The sequence below is a fragment of the Manis javanica genome, chromosome 12 (assembly GCF_040802235.1).
Source record: "Manis javanica isolate MJ-LG chromosome 12, MJ_LKY, whole genome shotgun sequence".
NCBI classification, from domain to species: Eukaryota; Metazoa; Chordata; class Mammalia; order Pholidota; family Manidae; genus Manis; species Manis javanica.
Window position 1 is genome coordinate 5783010 of NC_133167.1, and position 19350 is coordinate 5802359.

Sequence of the window (19350 nt, forward strand, 5' to 3'; positions counted from 1 at the left end):
TCGCTATCGGTCAGTTAGCGGGAGCCACCGGCGGAGCCTCCTCCCGGCCGCCCGGCGAGGCGGGGCCGGAAGCCCGGCGGGAGCGGCAGGGAAAGCGGCTGAACCTGTTTGAAAGGCCCAATCGGCGCCCTGCCTCTTGGCGCCAGCCAAGGGGAAACCCGAGGGGCGGGCAGGCGGGGCGGGAGCCGCCATTTGAACGACGCGCCGGGAAGGGCGGTGCGGACCCCGGCCGGCGTCGCAGCGCGCGCCTCCGTGCGCCATGGAGGGCGAGGGTCTCGGGGACGACGCGCTACTGCGGAAGCTCAGGAACAGCCGCCGCAGCTTCCAGAGGCGCATGCAGCAGCTGATGGAGAAGGTGCGGGTCCCGGCGGCCCTCCGGGGCGAGGAGGACGGGGCTGGGGCCAGCGCAGGGGCGGCGGGCGCGGTGCAAAAGACCCCGGAAGTGGGGGCAGGGAGGGCAAGCGAGGTTGGAGAGGGGGACGTCCGGGGCGGGGTCTCCAGACGTCCAGGCTCGTGCGGGCGCCTCCCCAGCCCCGGACAGGGGCTCCCCCTGGCCCTCGGGCCTGACAGGACCCCCTTCCTCTCCCCACAGTACAACCAGCCCTTCGAGGATGCCCCGCTGGTGCACATGTCCACGCTGACCTACGAGACGCCGCAGGGTACGGAGTGCTCCCCCGTTCTGATTATTTACGGTTAAGAGTGTGAACAGAAAAGTGGCTAGTTTGAAACGCTGTCCCGGCTCTCCCATGAAAATAAGCCTTGTGTACCTTACAGGAACTAATTATAAACCTATAAATTATTTCAACAGAATTACTTATTAAAACTATTCTGAAGACATGTAGATGTAAGCTGGTTTAAAATGTCCCTGCCCAGGTTGCATCCCAGCTGACCACTTAGCCTGGCAGTTCGGGCGGGTTGCTTTAGTCAGGCTGTCTTCGTTTCTTCATCTGTAAAATGGAAAGATGGTGACGATATCTACCTGCTGGGACGGTGTAACAGTTGGAGTGCTAGTGAAGCTCGTAGAACAGTGTCTGGCCCTAGTGAGCATTCCTCTTGACCCGTTGTGACTCACCCTTGAGGTTCTGAGTGCTTGGAATTTGACCTGAACATAGGGAGAAAGAACCGCGCTGTTTAATGATGGATGTTACAAACTGACTTAAGTCTCATGCATTCCCATTCAGCCCAATTACCAATGCATTACATAACGATAAAAGCAAATCTCGGATCCAGTTCTGCTGTGCATTGGACAGACAGGCACGAAAAGGTTCCTAACACCTGCTCCTTAAATTAAATGAAGCCTTAGTTCTCTGTGTTTTTAGCCGACCCAGCCATACATTGGGTGAAAAGCTAAGAAAGGCAGAAGCTAAGGTGTTCGGCTGCAAGCTTTCTGGTACTCTCTGGTCTGTGTCAGTTGGTGACAGTCTAACCTGAGGGCAGGACTCAGAGCTTTTTAGGAATCATTGCTGAGGATGTCATCAATAGCCTTTATTCTTATGGCCTGTTCATGCAAGTATAGGCAGTGGCTGGGATATATAACCAATCCTCAAATCTCAAATACCACTGATTTCCAGAGTGAAAGTGATTTCTGACTCCAGTTTTATGAGGGTGGTGACTGGAGCATCTGAACTCCTTGAGAGCAGTCATACTTTAGCATGTAGAAGACCCAGGCTGTAGAGCTTGTTAAGCCACAGATTCCTGGGCCCCTCACAGCCTATACTAGGTGTGAGTTCAGGAGGTCTGCATTCTGACGAGCTCCTGGCCGTTGATAGCAGGGGTCCCCCTGGTCTGTTGCTCAGCCTGGAGAGATGCCCGATGAGGGGAGAGGCCTTTCTGACCAAATGCTGGCTGACCGCCCTTATAGCATGAATTCTCAATTAAACACAAAAACACAGGGGTGGATCAGAACCAATATTCCACACAGCAGACAGCAGGAAGTGACTGTATTGGCAGCTAACCATGTGCCCTGCACTTCTAAGAGTCTCCATGTTTTTGATTTTCAACAACCCTGAGAAGGAGGCACTGTTCTTAGAATCATGTCATTGAATAGCAGAGGATACAGCAGAGAGAGTAAGGAACTTGCCCCGTGTCATTTAGCCAAAGTGGCAAAGCCTTGATTTGACCCCAGGCACATTTGCTGAAGTAATACTGTTCTGGAGAAACCACACCGCACTGTAGTCAGAGGCATAGGCGCTCCCCCAGGTGCGCAGCTTGGCCCCCCCCCACGTGGGTGAGTGGCCTGGGCTGGCTGCTACACCTCCTCCTTGTCTCCCTCCTGTGCACTGAACTTAGTGAGTGCTTAGCCCACAGGGAGTTAGGAGACCGGTGGGGGTTATATATAAGTCAGCTGTGTACTGAGGTGCACCTGGAAAGTTTAGAATGGATCTTGGAAGATAGTGACCACCCTGTAGGTTTCTGCTGCTGGTAACATTAACAGCCACCTTAAGCCTTGAAACCCAGTGATCCCTTCTTACCAACTTGAATTTACCTAGGAGCAAATGGAGGTTTAGAAAGAGATTAAGTAACTTGCTCAGGTTCTGCTAGCCAGTCAATAAATGGTGGGAGTCCCAAATGCGGTGTTTACCCCGGTACTTAGGGCTGCTTTATACATAGAATGTATAGATTGCCCTCAGAAAGCACTTGTATGGGTTAGAGAGGTTGTCCTTGGAAACCTACTCTTTCTGTCTACGTGGCATGTAGATGACCTTACGTATATTATATATGTATAATATATGTACGTTTGGGGGAACAGTGCCTTGGTATATGTATGCTCCTAGTTGCCATTTAGCTCCAGCTTGATGCAGTTTTACAAGCTGCTGCTTATTAGGTAGGAGAGATTTTTGTCTAGTCTTGATTTTTTTTTTTAAACCTTTAACTTCACAAAGATCAAAATCAACAGAATATCAGAAATAGGGCTTGATTTTAGTATTATATCTTTCTTTTGCCTTTGGTTTTCTTTGGGTACAGATAGAACAGAATCAACGTTTGAGATTACTTAAATTTTTATTTCATTTCTTTTCCGAAGGATTGAGAATTTGGGGTGGAGGACTAGTAAAGGAAAGAAACAAAAGACAAATTCAGGTATTTATTGTCACATTTTATTGCCGACAGCTTTGCCATGGAGAAATATTTGATGTGAACAAGAGTGTGTGGGAACTTCCAGAGGCCACCACGGGGCACTTGTTCCCAGGTTTCCTCACCTGAACTACTGTCTTCCTGTTTTTAAGTATTTCCGGAGAGACTTTTCTTCTGCTTGTCAAGTGCAAGAGGAGCCATGCGATGCTCAAGCTTACACCCTTTCTGTCCCATTTGTCCTCTGCCATTGGGTGAGGGGCTCTCAGAACAGGGCCCCACGTGCAAAGCTGGGCCAACGGGACAGACCTCTCCCAGGCCCAGCTTCAGCCCCAGCAGCAAGCTTACTTTGTTGGGCCCAGAAAAGACCAAATCCAGTTCCTTCTAGAAAAGAAAAATGCTTTTTCTCCTCTGAAAAGAGAAATTTGGAGAGGGTGTAGCATGCAGGTTTGTGCTACTTCCCTTCCTTACCAAACTACCTTTCAAAACCCAGGTGTGGGGTTTTTCTCCCCCAAATTTATTGATGGACTGCAGCTAGGCATCTGGCACCTTCGTTGTAGGTGTAAGAACAGCTTGTCTTCCTACTGTGGAGTCTTTTGCGATAGGAACTTTTGTAAGGAAATCTGATATTCTCTTATTCATCGCTTCTCAGCTGAGGTACCTGCCCCCAAGAATGAAACATCAGGGTTAGTGTTCCGAAGTAATTCACAGCAATTCTGAAATCAAATTTCTTCCTGAATAATTATTTTAGTATAATACATTCAGTTATACAAGTGTTAGAAATACATATAATTACCTAAAATTAACCTGACTTCTATAGTTGCTAATGGTATTTTAGTATTATGTGATCCTTTATAATACACATATTTAGGTACTGACTTTACCCTCTTTACCCTAAAGGGACAGCCCTTACCCATGTCCGCACTCGTGCATGGCTAGGGTGATTCCTAAAGGATGTTAGCCAGTCTGGCATCTTGAAATTCTCGAATTTCACTGAGGAGAGCCCGTTTATCACATTGATTATGATCATTAGTGAGGCCAGTGGCATAGCATAGGCTCTAGAGAGAATAACCGACTGCCCCTCAGGCTGGCTCCACGCGCACGGCGTCACCCGCAAGATCACAGAAGGCCCCCCAAGGGTCTTGAATTTCTGAATTCTGCCTGCTGATCTGACAGTTCTGTGCTATTGTGTTGGTTTTATGTTGCCGCCATACGCAGCTGGGTCAAGCCCTTCCACCGTGCCTTTGAAGTAGCAGCTCTGGGTACACTGGGGAAGAAAGCAGTTCCTTCCTAAGGGGAAACTCTACCATCTATGTGTTGGGAGTCTTGAGGCCTTTAACCAGAAGGTCCTGGAGGAGAAGCCTCGTGAAACTTCTATAGCAAAGGAAGATGGGAAGGGTGGCTACTTCACAGTGGCTTTGAAATGTGTCATTACTGACATGAGTGTGTCTTCATCTGCTTCCACACTTTGAGGACTTCCCTGTGAAGACGGTCAGCAGGAAGGACAGCCCCGAGCAAGCCCCCGCCAGAGGTCCCAAGCAACTCCGCACACGAGTCCTGGGAGTGGGTGAGTGGCCCCTGTGCTAGAAAGCGGGTGGGAGGGACACGTGTCTCTGCTATAACATGTGAAGTCTAGGTTCCACACTGTGGCTTTTTCTAAGAGTATTTTAAAAACTAAAGCAGCGTAGAGGGCGTGGTTACTTCCTTCTGAGCTCCCTGCAGCAGCTGTCCTGCTCGGTCATATCCGTGGTCTTGACACGAACAGCACTCAAATGTCCTTGAATAATGAATGCGCATACCCGATATTTTTTAACTTTCTGCAAAACAATAAAATGCAATCTTAAGCCCTTAATAAGACTGGAGGTTCTCCCTGAGGATGGTGGTATGCGCCCCTAACCCCCATGATGCGTCTCCTGCCTCTGCCGCCCTCCTTTCCCCTTCTTGGAGGGGCTCCTCTCCCTCCCCTCCACCCGTCTTGCTGCCTGGACCCTGGCCTGTTTGCCAGAAACCCACCTACCACCCACTTTCTCTCTCCCACCCCTCCTAGGCCCTGGGATGCCCCACCAGTGGTCAGCATGCTCACGTTTCTCCATAAACACACCGAGCATACTTTGTGGGCCCCCTTGGCCCCGCTGCCTCCCTTTGCTCAGCGTTCCTTTTACCACACTTGAAGGGCCACGCTCACTGCCTCCACGCTCTCACCTTCCAGGTCCTCCACAGCCAGTTCTGTTTGGCTCCAGACTGTGCTGGAAGGTGGAACTATCTGTGATGTGGGGGTTTTATCATCACCCTCCAGGTGGCATTTACAGCTTCTTGAAATTCTGTGCCTTCTGGGTTCTCCTCCCCCTCAGCCTCCTCCCCACTGCCAGCCCACCTCCCATCCCCATTCAGTGCCCTTTCTTGAGAATTGGTCTGAGCCCCTAACTCTGGCAGAACTCCCAGCCCAGGTACTGTCTACATGTGTCGGCTGCCTAGTAGCTGCTCTTGAACACCTTGTCTGAACTCTGCATATCTGAACTGAAAGAATCAACCCGGCTGACTCGCCCTCACTGTCTCTCGTGTAGAATGAGCCAGAAGTCCAGCCCCTCCCTCGTGCCTTACGTGCACTGTCACTGTCCTGTGAGCTTTGCCACCTGCCATCTCATGTCCCCCTGCCCCTGAGCCCCCACAATACCAGCTCCTGTCACCGCCTGGCTCACCCTGCCCTGCCAGCACCTTTGAATGTGCAGATCTGGTCATGTCACTCCTCTGTTTAGAGCCCTGCAGTGGCTTCCCATTGCTCTTTGGATAAAAAGCAGAATCCAGACCATCCCTGACCTGCCCACAGTCTTCACTGCCCCCAGGAGGCCCCCTGACCTCAGATCAGAGCAGACGCCCACATCTACCTCAGCTCTGTACACCTGGCTTTTCCCCTGCAGCAGCTGAACACCTGTGTGATTGCATCAAAGACACCCGTTTCCTGGGGACCCCGGCCCTCCGCAGCCCTTGTCCCCATCCCCACCCTTGAGGAGCACTCCTGTTTGCAGGGTTCTCTGGGTTACTAATCAGGACAGTGACAGGCGGCCGTTTCCTTGTTAAAGGAGCACACCTGAAGCCTTAGGCATTTTTACTATAGAACATACTCAAGTGATTAAAGAAGCCACCCTTGCGAGAAAAATGCAAACTTTCTTAAAAGTTCTGATATAAGACTTCCTCTTTAATTTTTAGATTCCAGCCACACTGATGTTGATGCAACTTTATACCAGGAAGACCTGGTTGCTGGGGCCCTAATGGTAAGACCAGCCTTTTGTAATGAAGGGGCAGAGTCGGAGCTTGGGGTGGGGGGCTAGTGCCCTTCCCCTTTACCTGCGCCTCTCTCTAAGTCCTCTTCTGAGGGCTGCTCTTTGCTCATACTGCCCCTGAAGTCTTTGTCCCCTGTTCATGTCCCCTAAGGCAGCAAGTCATTCCTTTTGTCTAACGCTTGCCCACCATTACTGTCCCCGGTTCAAGCCTGATTTACTGACTTTAGGTAGGTACCGGATGGCATTCCTAGTTCGCTGTGGTTCCCGGCCTGCCCTTACCCATGATGGAGCCCACAGAGTGGAAACTGGTTCTAAGTCTGTCTTTCCCTGTAGAGGCGATGCCATAGGAAGGTGTTCTAGGAAGAATTTCCAGGTGGGCCATTGAAAGCCCATGTTGTCACGAGATCCCATAGGCTGCTGCTGCCCTGCATCCATCTCCCAGAGCACATACGGGGCCCAGGAACCAGCTGTCTCCTTAGAGGAGTTGATTCTCACCTTTTCCTTTGGGATAAATGAGAACACAGACAATATAATCCGCTGGAGCAACCTACCTGGCCTGTATCACCTGCCGGGATGGTTAGCGTGTGATTTTCCTCTAAAACCACTGTGCTTGTGTGGAGTTTGCCCACATGTGTGTGACTTTCAGTGTCTAGAATAAGGTAGTGACCCTGAAGGAGGAAAGAGGTACCTGTTGAAGTAGTGCACGCAGGCGGAACGAGGGAGAGCTAGGCGGCCCTGACAGTAAAGAGCTGGGGTTTCAGCCCTCCCCGCAGAGTGTCTCCCCTGGGTGCATCCCCAGTCCCTGACTCAGTCCCACTGCAGTGCTGAGGTTGATACCCCCTCTCTCCAGACGAGGGATGCAGAGGCCACCAGGCTTGCCTCCTGAGTCAAGCAGTGAACTTCCTTTCTTATAAACACTGATTGGAGTCAGTTCTAGTAGTTGGGTCCTGAACTCACTTAAAAATATTCACATTGTTTAACTTTTATTCTGTTCCAATAATGCTGTTGCAAACCTCCTCAGTCTTGTGTTTTTTGTCTTTTTAATTTCTTTTGGATTGTTACCACTGGATAAATTCCCTAAAATCAGACTCCTGGGTCAGGTGGATTTTCAGAGGAGGTGGACCGCTTTGTACTAAGAGTACGAAGTGAAAGAGTAACTGAGGGACTCTCCCTTCACAGATGTGTCCATTAATGAGCTTGCCAGTTTGTTCCAGATTTCAAGTCCTATCCATACCCAAAAACTCAGAATACTGACTTCTCTTTGGTATCAGCCTGCAGTGCCTCGGAGCCCTTTGAAAAATGAGTTAAGAAGGAAATACTTGACCCAAGTGGATATACTGCTACAAGATGACAGCTGTTTAGAGGTAATCTGCTTCCCGGGATAAATCTTTATATAATTCACTCACAGCGTAGACATGCCTGGGGATACAGGTAATCAGGTTTCATTCACTCTCTGCTAAGCCTGTGAGGTGTTCGGGTGATTGTTCCCTACCGTTTCATTCACAGGCTTGCAGACTTCTCATCCTGAGTAAATGCTCCAGTCTGCTGGGGTAGCACCATCAGGGAGGCTGGCGGGGTGTGCCCTCCGTTACCCACTGTTCTGTTCTGGGATGGCGCATAGAGATCTAGTAGGGCCCCCGCCCATGGAGGGTTTTAAGCTCCATGAATAGAGAGGCTCCCCCATCCTGCCCTCCCCGGTGTGGCCAGGCCCGCAGTGGCAGGGTGACTGCCCACCTGCCCCATGGGCATGCCACGAGGTGTGGTGACGCCCGCTCAGAGGTGGGCCGCCCCTCCGGCCCTGTCCCAGGCAGGTGCCCTCCGCATCCCACTGCAGCCAGCTTCCTGGAGCGTGGCCTGAAGAACAAAATGATAAATCTGGGGCTTCACATAGGATGCCAACTCTTTAGTTTTCCAAGTTCTGTCAACATCTTTTCATAAAATGAAGGACATTTTAATCCAAATAACTACAAAGTACCTGTTCTGGCATAACTAATTCATCTCCAGCAGCAAACTTAAGAGGAACATACGTGTTCTTGTTATACTGCTGACTGGCAAAGAGTCTGTATCTAAGGACCACTGAATCTGGATGAAGCTTTCTCCTTTGTCCTAAAGCAGTAAGTAGTGCCCCCTGGGTGCTCTGCCAGCCGGGGAAGGAGGGGGTTGGTTAGGCAGGGCTCTGCCATCTCATGGAAATGGTGGGCTTCCTCTGCTGCTGTCCAGCTGGCCCTCAGGGGTCTTGCTGTCAGAGTGCAGTGGTGGAGGAAGAAAAGCCACAGATCCCCTGGGAGTTCCTGGCAGACGCAGGGCAGTGGTGGCACTCTGTGCCATGCCCTGGAGGCCACATGGACAAGCTCCCAGACTTTACTAAGACACCTCTTCCCGCCACTGCCAGGAGCCCAGCTGGCCACTGTCATTGTGGGTATACTCGTCACTGCTGCTGCCAGGCTCGGTGCACAGTCTGCCTGAGGGGGAGCAGCTCCTCACACCACCCTGCGGGGCATGGTGCTGGGGGAGAACCATCTTGGGGCGCCCAGAGTCTGCGCCTGGCAACTCCTGTGTTAATGTCGTTCGCTTTGATTTCAGTGTACTGATTTCAGAGACGGAAAGGATACACCTGTCACCCTGCCCCCTGCATTGGCCTCGCCTGCCCATCCTGCCCAGGGTGAGTGTGACATGGAAACCTTGTGTGCACTGTGTCCGTCCTCCCTGGGAGAGCCACACTGCTCAGCACAGCCACTGAGCACAGCACCCCGCACCTGGGCACACCTGCTCCCTTGCTGGGCACATTTCATCCATGTAAACTGTTAAGGGACACCTGTGTTCCATAGGCAAATCGTTAAAATTTTTTTAATGAACTGCTTTTTTCTTCTGAGACTGGCCTGTTAATTGCTATTTAGCTCTGTGTCCCAACCCACTCATTTAAAAATACTTGGATCTCCAGAAACAGGACTCATAATCAACACTTTTCACCTATGTTTAACAGTCAACATTTTGCCACATTTTCTTAATCATACACACACACACAGAGTGTATGTGTATTAGCATTCATTTGTATTACCCCTAAATCGTCACAAGCATCTCCTAAGAAGGGTAATTTGCCTATAAAACTTCAGTGAATTTGGCACATGCCAGAAATCTCATATTGACACAACACAGTTTTACCCTGTTGTGCTGGTGAAGCCCTTTGTGGCTTTTTTGTTTGTTTAACCAGTTCAGGATCCACACAGACATCACCCGTGCGCTAGCTGCCTGGGTCCCGCAGGACTCCCGTCCCGCCCACCGCCTTTCCCCTCACTGACTGGAGTGATGGTGGCCTGCCCTCTTGTAGAATGCCCCTCATTTGGACCTGATTGTTTCCTTGAGGTTAAGCTTGTGTTAACATTTTTGGCAAAAATACTGTCTTAGTGGCATTGTGTCTTTGGACACCCCGTTGGTCTGTTCCCTTAGTCTGGGCACCTAGCTGAGAAAGGACCTGCCAGATTTCTCCCTGTGAAAGTGCCCTTTTCATCATCTGTGAGTAAGCCCTGTGATTCCCTTTTCCCCAGAAACCCCACACCCTGTGGGTTTAGCACCCGGTCGTGACTGGCCTGAGCTGGGGCCTGCAAGCCGGGCCTCTTGTGGTTCGGCCATTCCCCCTGTGGGCATTCACTGGCATTCTTCTATAAAGAAGAGCTATCTCCCTTCATTTCTTTCTTGTTTCCTTTTTTTGCTTCCTTTAGCTCCCCACATGCTTTTTTTTCTTTTTTAACTTTTCTAGAATTAATAAGAATTCATGGGCTTTTATTTAATTCATGTGTTAGAATCCTTTCCCAGTATTTGGTTTGATGCTCAAGTCACCCCAAATTTAGCCTGAAAAAGCCCCTTTCACTCTGGCTTCTCTGTGTCTGCTGACCTGTCCCCATCAGCTCTGGAGCACTTAGCTCCCCAACCCCGATTCCGTAGTTGCCTCCACCCCCGGTTGTCACCAGCACCAGTAACTTACCTGGCCAGCCATGCACCACAAAGTAATTTCAGAATCTTAGCACCTGTTACCATTTGCTCAACAACCTGCTAAAGAAGGTTCAAGAACTCTGAGCAGCTCTTATCCTCAGACAATAACCCACTGAGGATGCATGTTCTGAGAATTGTGTTCAATGTTATTTGGGTTCTGTTTTCTCTTTCAGTTGTTATCAATCTAATTTATAGTTGAGTTCATTTTTCTGTTCTGCATCACTTTTAGAGTTATTCCCATCCGTGTTGGTTTCATTGTATTAAGTACATACAAAATTAACACGCCCAAGCCAAGGCTGTATAAAGAGGTGTGTTCAGGAGTCTTAGCCTGCCCCACCCACCCCTGTAGGTGAAGAGTGTCATTATCTTCGGGTTTCTGATTAGTCTTCGAAAAGGCAACCAACTTCTAAGCCATCACATGGGGAAGGAAGGCTTCTTTGGGGAAGCTCAGGTGGAGAGTAGAAATTTAATTTTGAGAACCAGAAGGAAATCTCTGAGAAGAGTCTACTCCCAAATATTTGTGGGGTTTTTCTCTTGTTGTTTTTCATATCGCTTAAAAAAAGAAATTCTGGTCATGATCCAAGCTTCCATTCTGTGATCTCTGCATCAGGATGGTTTTGAGTGGTAACACCTCTTTGCCTTTGTGTGTGTGTGTTTTTCTCCAGGACACTGTGCTGGTGTTTCTGGAAAGAGTCCTGGAAGCCCAGTGAAGCCGGCTTCATCTGTGAGAGAGTTTATTCCTTCACATCCTTGCTCCACAGACCTGGCCGTTGTGCCTAGAAGTGATAGTCTCTCCTTACAAGGGGCCAGTGGTGACAGCTTCTCAAGCAGCCAGTCCTTTGAGGCCGACATCTGCAACGTGACGATCAGCGACCTTTATGCAGGCATGCTACACTCGATGAGCCGGCTCCTGAGTGTGAAGCCGTCGTGCATCATCTCCACCAAAACATTCATCGTTCAAAACTGGCACTCGAGGAGGAGGCACCGGTGCAAGAGCAGAATGAACAAAACGTACTGCAGAGGCGGCAGGCAGCCCCGCAGGAGTTCCCAGGACGGCCTTTCCCTCTGTTCTGAGCCAGTGAAAGAGGTGGAAGCACTAAGAGACTGCAAGAACTTGCCGGATGCTTTTGGCCATAACACAGGTTTAAAATTGAGAAAAGCTTTTCCTGAAGCAGACAAACCCCAAATCCATAAATTAGATACAAGTTGGAAGGAGCTTAAGGAAGCTCCCCAGACACTGACTTATGTAGACTCCAGGGCTGTGCATCATCCTGATCAGGAAAATAGATATCTGACATTAAAATGGTTGATTTCTCCTGTGAAAATAGTTTCCAGACCGAGAATACTGTCAGACAGGGGAGGGACTCATTATAGGGAGATCGAACTCAGATTTGATAAGCTTCATCAGGAATATTGCCTGAGTCCCCGGAAGCAGCCTGCCCTGGCTTACCGGCCCTACTCCTTGGCTATGGATGTGTACAGAGGAGGTCCTGCAAGCCCTGGGGTCCCCCAGGGGTTCGAAACCTACAGGCCAAGTAGACCTTCCATCAGAGCAAAAGCTAAGAGGTTAAATGAAGCTTTGGAAAACCTGGACCCAAGAGCCCCCGAAGTGGGCGGTCACCTGCCAAAGAGAGGTTCCTCTCCCTTGTCATCAGAGACCGGCCCTGCGCAGGGCCTAGGCCGCTCTGAGCGGATAGCTGACCTCTTCCAAGGGAACAGTCTCGGAATATTTAGAAAGTCACTATCACCCAGAAAAGCTATTTCAGTACCCAGGGCACAGTCTCCGGGCATCAGAAGAGATCGTTACGGTGAAATCAAAGAAAAATTTGACAAGCTTCATCAAAAGTATTGTCAAAAATCCCCTGTGCAGATGAAGGTGCCTTTAGGTACTGGAGCGTCTCTAGACAAAGCAAGTGTAGTTCAGTATCAGAAAGAAGACTTTTTAGGAAAATTTCATCTGCACTCTGGCATCCGTAAGTTGCCATCATCCCCCCAGCAGAGCACAGAAAGTCCCCTGGGTCTGACCCCAGTTGAGGTTCATCCATCTCCATGCTTTGCGCTCACTGTCAGTCAGGGCCATCAGTCCCCCGCCAAGAGATGCCGATTGTCAGACCCTCCGATGTACGGGCAGCGGGCCAATTCCCCGGATTCTTCGTGTGTGCCGGGCAGAGCCCTCTCAAGGCCCGGGGAGGAGCCTGGCTTACAGCACAACTGGGAAGAGAAGGTTCGTATCTGTTTGTTGAATATGGGTGTCAGTTCTTCTGTAAGTGTTCATTTTGCAGACTTTATCCCAAATTCTTTTCTGTCCTCTTAAGATCCACATTTATATTGAAAATATGTTCATGTGTAAGGTTCGTCCATGTGGAGCTGAAAATGTTCTTACAGGGAAAGCTTTCTCCCAGCTACGACGGGAGAAGGTGGGGTGGGACAAGCCAGTGTTTGTTAAACTTCCACATGAGAGGCAGATGCCTCAGTGTCGTCAAGCCCAGGTTCTGCGTGCTGGTTCTTACACTGCTGATGGGGTGGACCTGCTGTGGGTTCAGCTTGGCCGGTTCGGGAGTCCGTGTTGGTGGTGAGGCCGTACGTACCACCTTCCCCAAACCAGGAGGCCCCCAGCGGTCACTCCAGTCATTGCCATAGTCCATCTGAACATAGCCGGGGACAGCACCTTCTCCTGGGAGACAGCTTCTCCCTCCCCCAAGCTGCCCCCGGCACCAAGTTCCTTCTGTTCCCACAGGAGGCATGTCAGGATCACATTTGTCAGGTGCTCGGCCCTCGGCCCAAGAGCCCTCCCGGAGGTTTCTCCCGGCCCTGGCCAGAGTACCCGCCCTTCTAAGCCTGAGCCTCGTGTAGCTCCCCTCTGACCGGTTCCTCACCGTCGGCTTGCCCTCTGCCTTCTCCCACCTTGTCCCCGGCTGGCTCACACCATGAGGCTGCCTGCCGACCAGGACATGGTGGGGCCCTCATGCCAGCCCCCTCCTGCCTCCCCAGCGTCCCGCCCTCACCTGGTGCCTCCTGAGACCCTCCTTCCCGGTGCCCCGTCTGGTCACCTCGAGCTGGGCCATGAGCCTGGGAAGGCAGGACTGCGAGGACACTCGGCCCCTGCCTGCCTGGTGGGGGCCCTCTGGCTCCCCTGGGATTCCATCTATCATTGCAGGGCCTTTTCCAGGTTTGTCTTAAACCATGACATAAACATACTTCACCATTTTCCTATTTTTCTTCCTTACCTACTTAAATCATAAATTTCCTGAGCAAAGAGACCAAACCTTCATGAGCTATGACTACATGAGGAATTTTAACAGCTGGCACCGAGTGCCTCCTGGGCGCCAGGCCCCAGGACCCTTCCTTACCCCTTCCTTCCTTAACCTCCACGTGACCCTCTGATTAGTGGGTTCCGCTCATTGGGCAGGCAGAGGCGGAGGAGGCGCAGCTCGGGTCTTAGAACTGAATCCACACAGTGCACAGCTGGGCCGGGCGAAAGCCTCTGGACTCTACTGCCAGGTGCCGCTGCCTGCTTTACAGGTTTCCATTAGTTTTTAAGCCTTTTTTTTTTTTAACACTCCTGACAGTATTTTTAAAGCATGGTGGCATATTCCACACTGGACACACAAATATATCTATACAATGAAATAAATATAAAACAGTTAAGCTTTTGGTGGCTGGCACTGGGAATTCTGCGAATTTTACTGAAATCATTGTCATTTTCTTCCCTAGAGAGAAGAGCAACCCATCTTTCAGAATGGAAGAGAAAAGTGATTTTGTGTCAGAAAAATTCAAAGGTGGAAGTCTACAGCCAAGTTATTTTGGAGTGTGGCGCCTCTTCTTTCTTACTCTGTCGTGTGTGTTTTAATTCTTCAAACCATATGAGAACAGAGCTTGTTTCACCTGTCTGCCCTTCAAAGCAAATGTCAGTGCAATGCATTCCACTGAGATGACACTGAGTTCTTGGTGTAGAAATTATTTGAATAAAGTTGCTCAACTAAAATTTTTAATGTTATCCTTTATAGGGCTATTTTCCTAATTCAGTTTAGATATGTACACAGAATTCTTTCTTCCATTTTCTATTTTGTTAGAGATTATTATTTGCTATGAAAGTTTAAGTCCTAGATAGGATGGGCAGGCAAATACAGGTGTAAGTCTTTTATTCAGAACCATGGGATTTTGTATCTCCCATATTAGGAGGTAGCAAATTAAAACAATATAACTCATCCATCAAAAATAATTCTGAACATCTTAATGTTTCCAGAAAAAAACCTGCTGTATTTAAACAGGCCTGTGATGGCCCCAGAACACTCGGGCAGCCACATGGCATCCATGACATCTTAGTTTTCATTGGAGCTGTTTTATGACAGCATATCAGAGTGACTCTCAATAAAAACTCAGATATCCAGCACACAGTGACTCAGCCCACGTCCCGACCACCCTGAGTAAATAGTTGTCATGGGTTTTTTTATTTTAAAATGTTTGAGATGAGATTGAATACCACACCTTTCCTTCCTGTCCTCAGGCCTAGGTGACCACTCTCCTGGTACTGATACTGTACCCTTTCCACCCGCACCTTTGTGCTGGGACCATGTTGCCTGTGTGCGTAAGCTTGGGCTAACTGACTGTTCACAGTTCTGGAGGCTGGAAGTCAGATCAGACTGGTGAAGGCCCTTGCCTGGCTTGGAGATGGCTGCCTTCCCACTGTGTCCCCAGGTACATGGGGTGGGGAGTGTGCACCCTGGTGTCTCCCTAAGGGCATCAATCTCTGTGCAGGACCCACCCTCATCTAGCTCCCAAAGGCATCTCAGATACCGTCACATTGGGGTGGGGCTTCCACATGTGAATCTGGGGGAGGGAGGTGTGTCAGGCCAGAGCCCTGGGAATCAGGAAGACCTGCTTTGCCTGATGCTCAGAACCTGGCAGAGAGCCTCACCCGTGCAGGGGGCTCACATCCTCAGGACAGGCTGGCAGGACTGCTGGCTCACACTCTGCCAGGGCTAAAGAGGCCCCTGGGATTCTTCCAGACCTTTCCCTCATGCCTACAGCCCAGCCTTTCCTCGTGGGGAAAACAATTACCCTTGCCCCAAACTGCTTGTTCTGTGTTCACATCCACCCCAGTCCATACCCCACAGGCCTTGCTGAGGCCTCACTGGCCAGGCCTCGGTGCTGGAAAGGCTGGGAAATTGGGTTTTGATGCTCTACCATCCAGTGACGGAAGGCGAGGTGTAAGAGATTAGGTAGGTCCTAGCCAGCCTGTAGGACCTGCCCATAAAGACCCCATAAACTACATACAGAATGGTGTCCTTGACTTTCCCATACTTCAGTCCTGTGTGTTCTGCAACTCTTTCACCAAGAGGTGTGTGCAATAGGCAGGAGCTGATGCATGAGGGTGTCTTCTCTGAAGAGCCCTGGGGAGCTGGCTCACTGCATCCTCGTAGGTGCTGGCTGCTAAGAACATTGGCCGTGATCCTCTCGCATGTGTGGGCTGACCTGTGACCCACGCCCGGTGGTGACTTAGCCATGGATCTGTGACTTCAAATTCCCTAATTGCCAAATTCTTTCCCAAATGGCTATTCCAGTTTGCATTCCGTCCAGCAATAGAAGAGATCCCTTTTCCCCACGTTACTGCCCCCAGTCGGTGCCACTGTCTTGGGAGTGAACTGCATGGCACTCTGCATGTCTACCTGGGGGTACTGGCTTTTCCAGGTTCCTCTCATGACACTGGTTTTTAATTTGCTTTGTTTCTTAACTGATTGGAGTACATTCCAGTTGCCGGTCTAATTACACCTACAGTCTAGTTTTATATAAATCCCAAATAAGTTTTCCATCTCATTTGTCACTGAACTTCATAGTATTTTACTCTGCAGAAGTTACATTTTAACATAGGAAGGTCAGTCCTTTATTTTGTCTGGTTTCTGCTATTACTTTTTAAGGCTAACGTCTTGGGGTCAAAAATACTCTTATCTTACATTTTTGATTTTCAGGCCTCGGTCTATAAGCCATCTGGAAATGCTGGGCACAGCACGAAGGGATCAGAGGCCCGGCTGTACATGGGCACAGCTCTCCCCAGAACCTGCTATGACTGGCGCCCCGCTTCCACCTGTGCCCGTGCCATTCAGGTCTATCAGCAGCAACGCTCTTCATTATGTGGCAAAAAATAACTTCACCATCTATCCCGTGGGAGCCACCCAGCGGTATGGAACCCGCTGCTCTGGGAAGCCTCTGGCGAGGGGTGACTGACTGCACAGCAGCCTGTCCTGCCAGCGCAGCCCAGAGTGGTGGCTGCATGTGGCAGTTGTGGGGACAGTTTACCTGCTGGGGGATGACCAGAGGCTATCCTGCTGATGGCCAGAGTGTAGGAAAGTTTCCCTGCACGCCTCCCTCTCCCCCTGCCTGTCTTTTGGACATGGAGCTCATTTATACTGTTGGTCCTCAGCCAGGTTCTGTTCTGGGCCTTCCTGGGTGCCTGCCCCGGCCTACCCCACCAGGCTCTGGTGCAATGAATGGCCCCGCCTGCCCCTCCCCGTGCCCCCATGGCACCTCCAGCCGGGCTGCTGTCCTCTCAATGATGTGCCTCCCAGTCAGCCGTCAGATGCCTCCTTTCCTTTAAAGGGTGGCGCCCAGGGCTGGGGGGCAGAGGCCGCTGGAAGCTGGCTCCTCTCCCTGCTCGGCCCAGCACCTGGCAGCAGACATACCTTCAGCATAGGGTGGACTGAAATGCCAGTGAGGACAAAGGGACCCAGATCTCCGGCGCAAGGGGCTGTCTGGCATTCCCTCACCCTGGGGGAGCAGGAAGGACATGGCGTTGGGACTGCGGTCTCCCTTGCCCCACTGCAAGGGGCTCTGGGATGCCATCACCACACCGAGGCAGGCATTGGCACGGCAAGTGGCAAGGGAGGTGTATGGCAGTGAGAGGAAAGAAAAGGACACGGATGATTTTTGAACAATGCTTTTCTTACAAACTAATTTAAAACTGGTTGGCATCACCATGGTAGGGGTTGGCATTCTGAGCAGTCAGTTTTACAGCATACATCCAGACTACCTAGGAAATTACTTCCGGTGAAGCCAAAAGCTGGTGCTGACTACGGGTATCCAAGATTTTGGGAGTCCAGGGCTGCCCTCGGGACGGCAGCATCCGAGTCCAGCTGTACCTCCTGGAGAGCTGAGTGTGAGCATCAGAGGAAAGGGTCAGGCCCGTGGCCTCCGCCCCAGGCAGCTGTGCTGATGGAAGGCCCCAGAAGCTGACCTGGGCTGGGGGCCCACAGGAGCTGCAGACTTGGGGTCCCCTGTATTTGAAGTCAGAAGTCAACAGGAGACCTGTGTCTTCACACCCACCTGTCACCTCGTGGGCCCCCTTTACTTCTCTAACTGGGACTCAAGGGTCAGCCACAGAGCCCGCTGCTGCATGAATCAGCTGAAGGAATCAGGGCCAAAGCATTTCCTGAGTACTTGTGGAGGGGCGGGGGGCAGAGGCACAGGGAAGGAGGGACCCCGCCCGTCACATGGTTGTCTTCCGGGAAAGCCCTCCACAGGTTTGTCCATTGCTCTGTGCCCTGGTTACACACACACCAGCACCACCACCACCACCACTACCACCACCACCACCACCACCACAAAAGTGCAACAATGGTTCAGCTTGCTTTTTTCGCAGGCAGTTTCACTAAGCTCACCAAATGAGCTCGTGGACTCAATATAATTGAGTCTCCACTACTTACAATTCCGTAATGCTGGGAAGTCCAGTTTTTCCAGATGACATGCAGATATCTGCCTCATAATAATTCCTAAAGCAATTGCCAGGGGAAATGCTCATCCCATGAAATAAAAGGCCTGTGAGAAATCTGGTTTTATGGTAGGAGGATTATCTGCTAATTCCCACACCTAGGTGAGAATCAGGCAGGCAGGGAGCACAGTGGGATGGCACCCACGGAGGGAGACTTCCACCTGAGCTCTGGTCCCTGCTGTACCCCCATCCCCTCCCCCTCCAGACCCGGGCCTGGCCCAATGGCCTTCAAGTTTCCCCCATGTCAGGAGACATCCACCTGCTCACCTGCCAGGTTGCATGCGGCAATTCTAATCCCTAACAAGTTACTTCCAACATAGGTCATCGTTGCTAACAAGAAGCTATAAAGAACAGCAGGCTTTTTCTGAGTCTGCAAAACCCAAGTGATGCACAGAGACATGAAGGATGAGGTCCTGGAGGCCAACTGCTCACCAAGCGTGTTCCCACCTGTCTGATGAGGGAGGGTCTTCCCAGAGAGGGCAAGTGTCCATCCCAGCATCACATAATAAATCAGTCCAGGCAATGTAAGGACCTTCAGCCCCCTGTTACATTCTGTCTGACCCAGACAGGTGACATTTGTCCACAACCTGCACGGCTGTCCAACGTGGCAGCTGCTGGCCCATGTGGCCCTGGAGCACTGAAAATGTGGCTCGTCAGAATTAAGTGTAAAATAAACTCCTCCTGGATTCTGAAGACAGTTCCCCCAAAATGTAAAATATCACATTAATTATTTTAATATTGATTACATGATGAAATGATAATGATTTGGATCTACTGGGTTAAATAAAATCTTATTACTAAGATTAGTTTAACCTTTTTTCACTTTTCTTAACTAGAAAATTTAAAGTGGGTGTGTTGCCTATGTTCTATTTCTGTTGGACAACATTGATCTTGACGCTTCATGTCTAGAAGGTGAACACAGGGTCACAGGATAGCAGGCCGTGCCTAAGCCCCTAAGCCCCATCCACCAGGCTCCCCTTCCAACAGGTCCATCCCCACAGCGTCCTCACTAGTATGGAGCACAGGGTTCCCTGAAAATTGGTCATCTCCTGGGCTACGCTGGTGTCACTTCGGCCTGAGGAACTCCCCAGAGACTTCCAGCCCCAGAAGTGCACACGCTGAAACATGGTAGCCATGCAGGCCTAGAGGGACGCCGGGCACAGGACAGCAGGGAAGGCGTCAGGCTGACACAGGGCGCACATGAGGGATGGGGCTGGTCTTCCTTCACTAAGCCAGAGAGCAGCC

General features: G+C 50.7%; 1 protein-coding gene across 3 annotated transcripts; it reads left to right on the plus strand.

Annotated features, from left to right (window-relative positions):
* The first annotated feature begins 217 nt into the window (after positions 1-217).
* On the plus strand, positions 218-14325 carry HJURP (Holliday junction recognition protein). 3 transcript variants are annotated; one of them, XM_017666938.3, is made up of 9 exons: positions 218-355; positions 593-659; positions 3023-3078; positions 4543-4636; positions 6277-6341; positions 7622-7714; positions 8934-9012; positions 11006-12564; positions 14055-14325. In XM_017666938.3, exons 1-9 carry the CDS (start codon positions 260-262, stop codon positions 14094-14096), a joined length of 2151 nt encoding a protein of 716 aa, XP_017522427.3. In that variant the 5' UTR covers positions 218-259; the 3' UTR covers positions 14097-14325. The 3 variants fall into 3 exon arrangements, with proteins under 3 accessions (XP_017522427.3, XP_073074056.1, XP_036865633.2); XM_073217955.1 differs by lacking the exon at positions 3023-3078 and adding an exon at positions 3109-3187 and having other exon boundaries at positions 275-355; XM_037009738.2 differs by lacking the exons at positions 218-355; positions 593-659; positions 3023-3078 and adding an exon at positions 3330-3516.
* The last annotated feature ends 5025 nt before the right edge of the window (positions 14326-19350 follow it).

What these genes read in the sequence shown, in the direction of transcription:
- HJURP (XM_017666938.3), top strand. Translation starts at nt 260, where the DNA reads ATGGAGGGCGAGGGTCTCGGGGACGACGCGCTACTGCGGAAGCTCAGG. An exon ending in TGCAGCAGCTGATGGAGAAG is followed by an intron (nt 356 to 592) that starts GTGCGGGTCCCG and finishes CTCTCCCCACAG; the next exon opens with TACAACCAGCCCTTCGAGGA. An exon ending in AAGATGACAGCTGTTTAGAG is followed by an intron (nt 7,715 to 8,933) that starts GTAATCTGCTTC and finishes CTTTGATTTCAG; the next exon opens with TGTACTGATTTCAGAGACGG.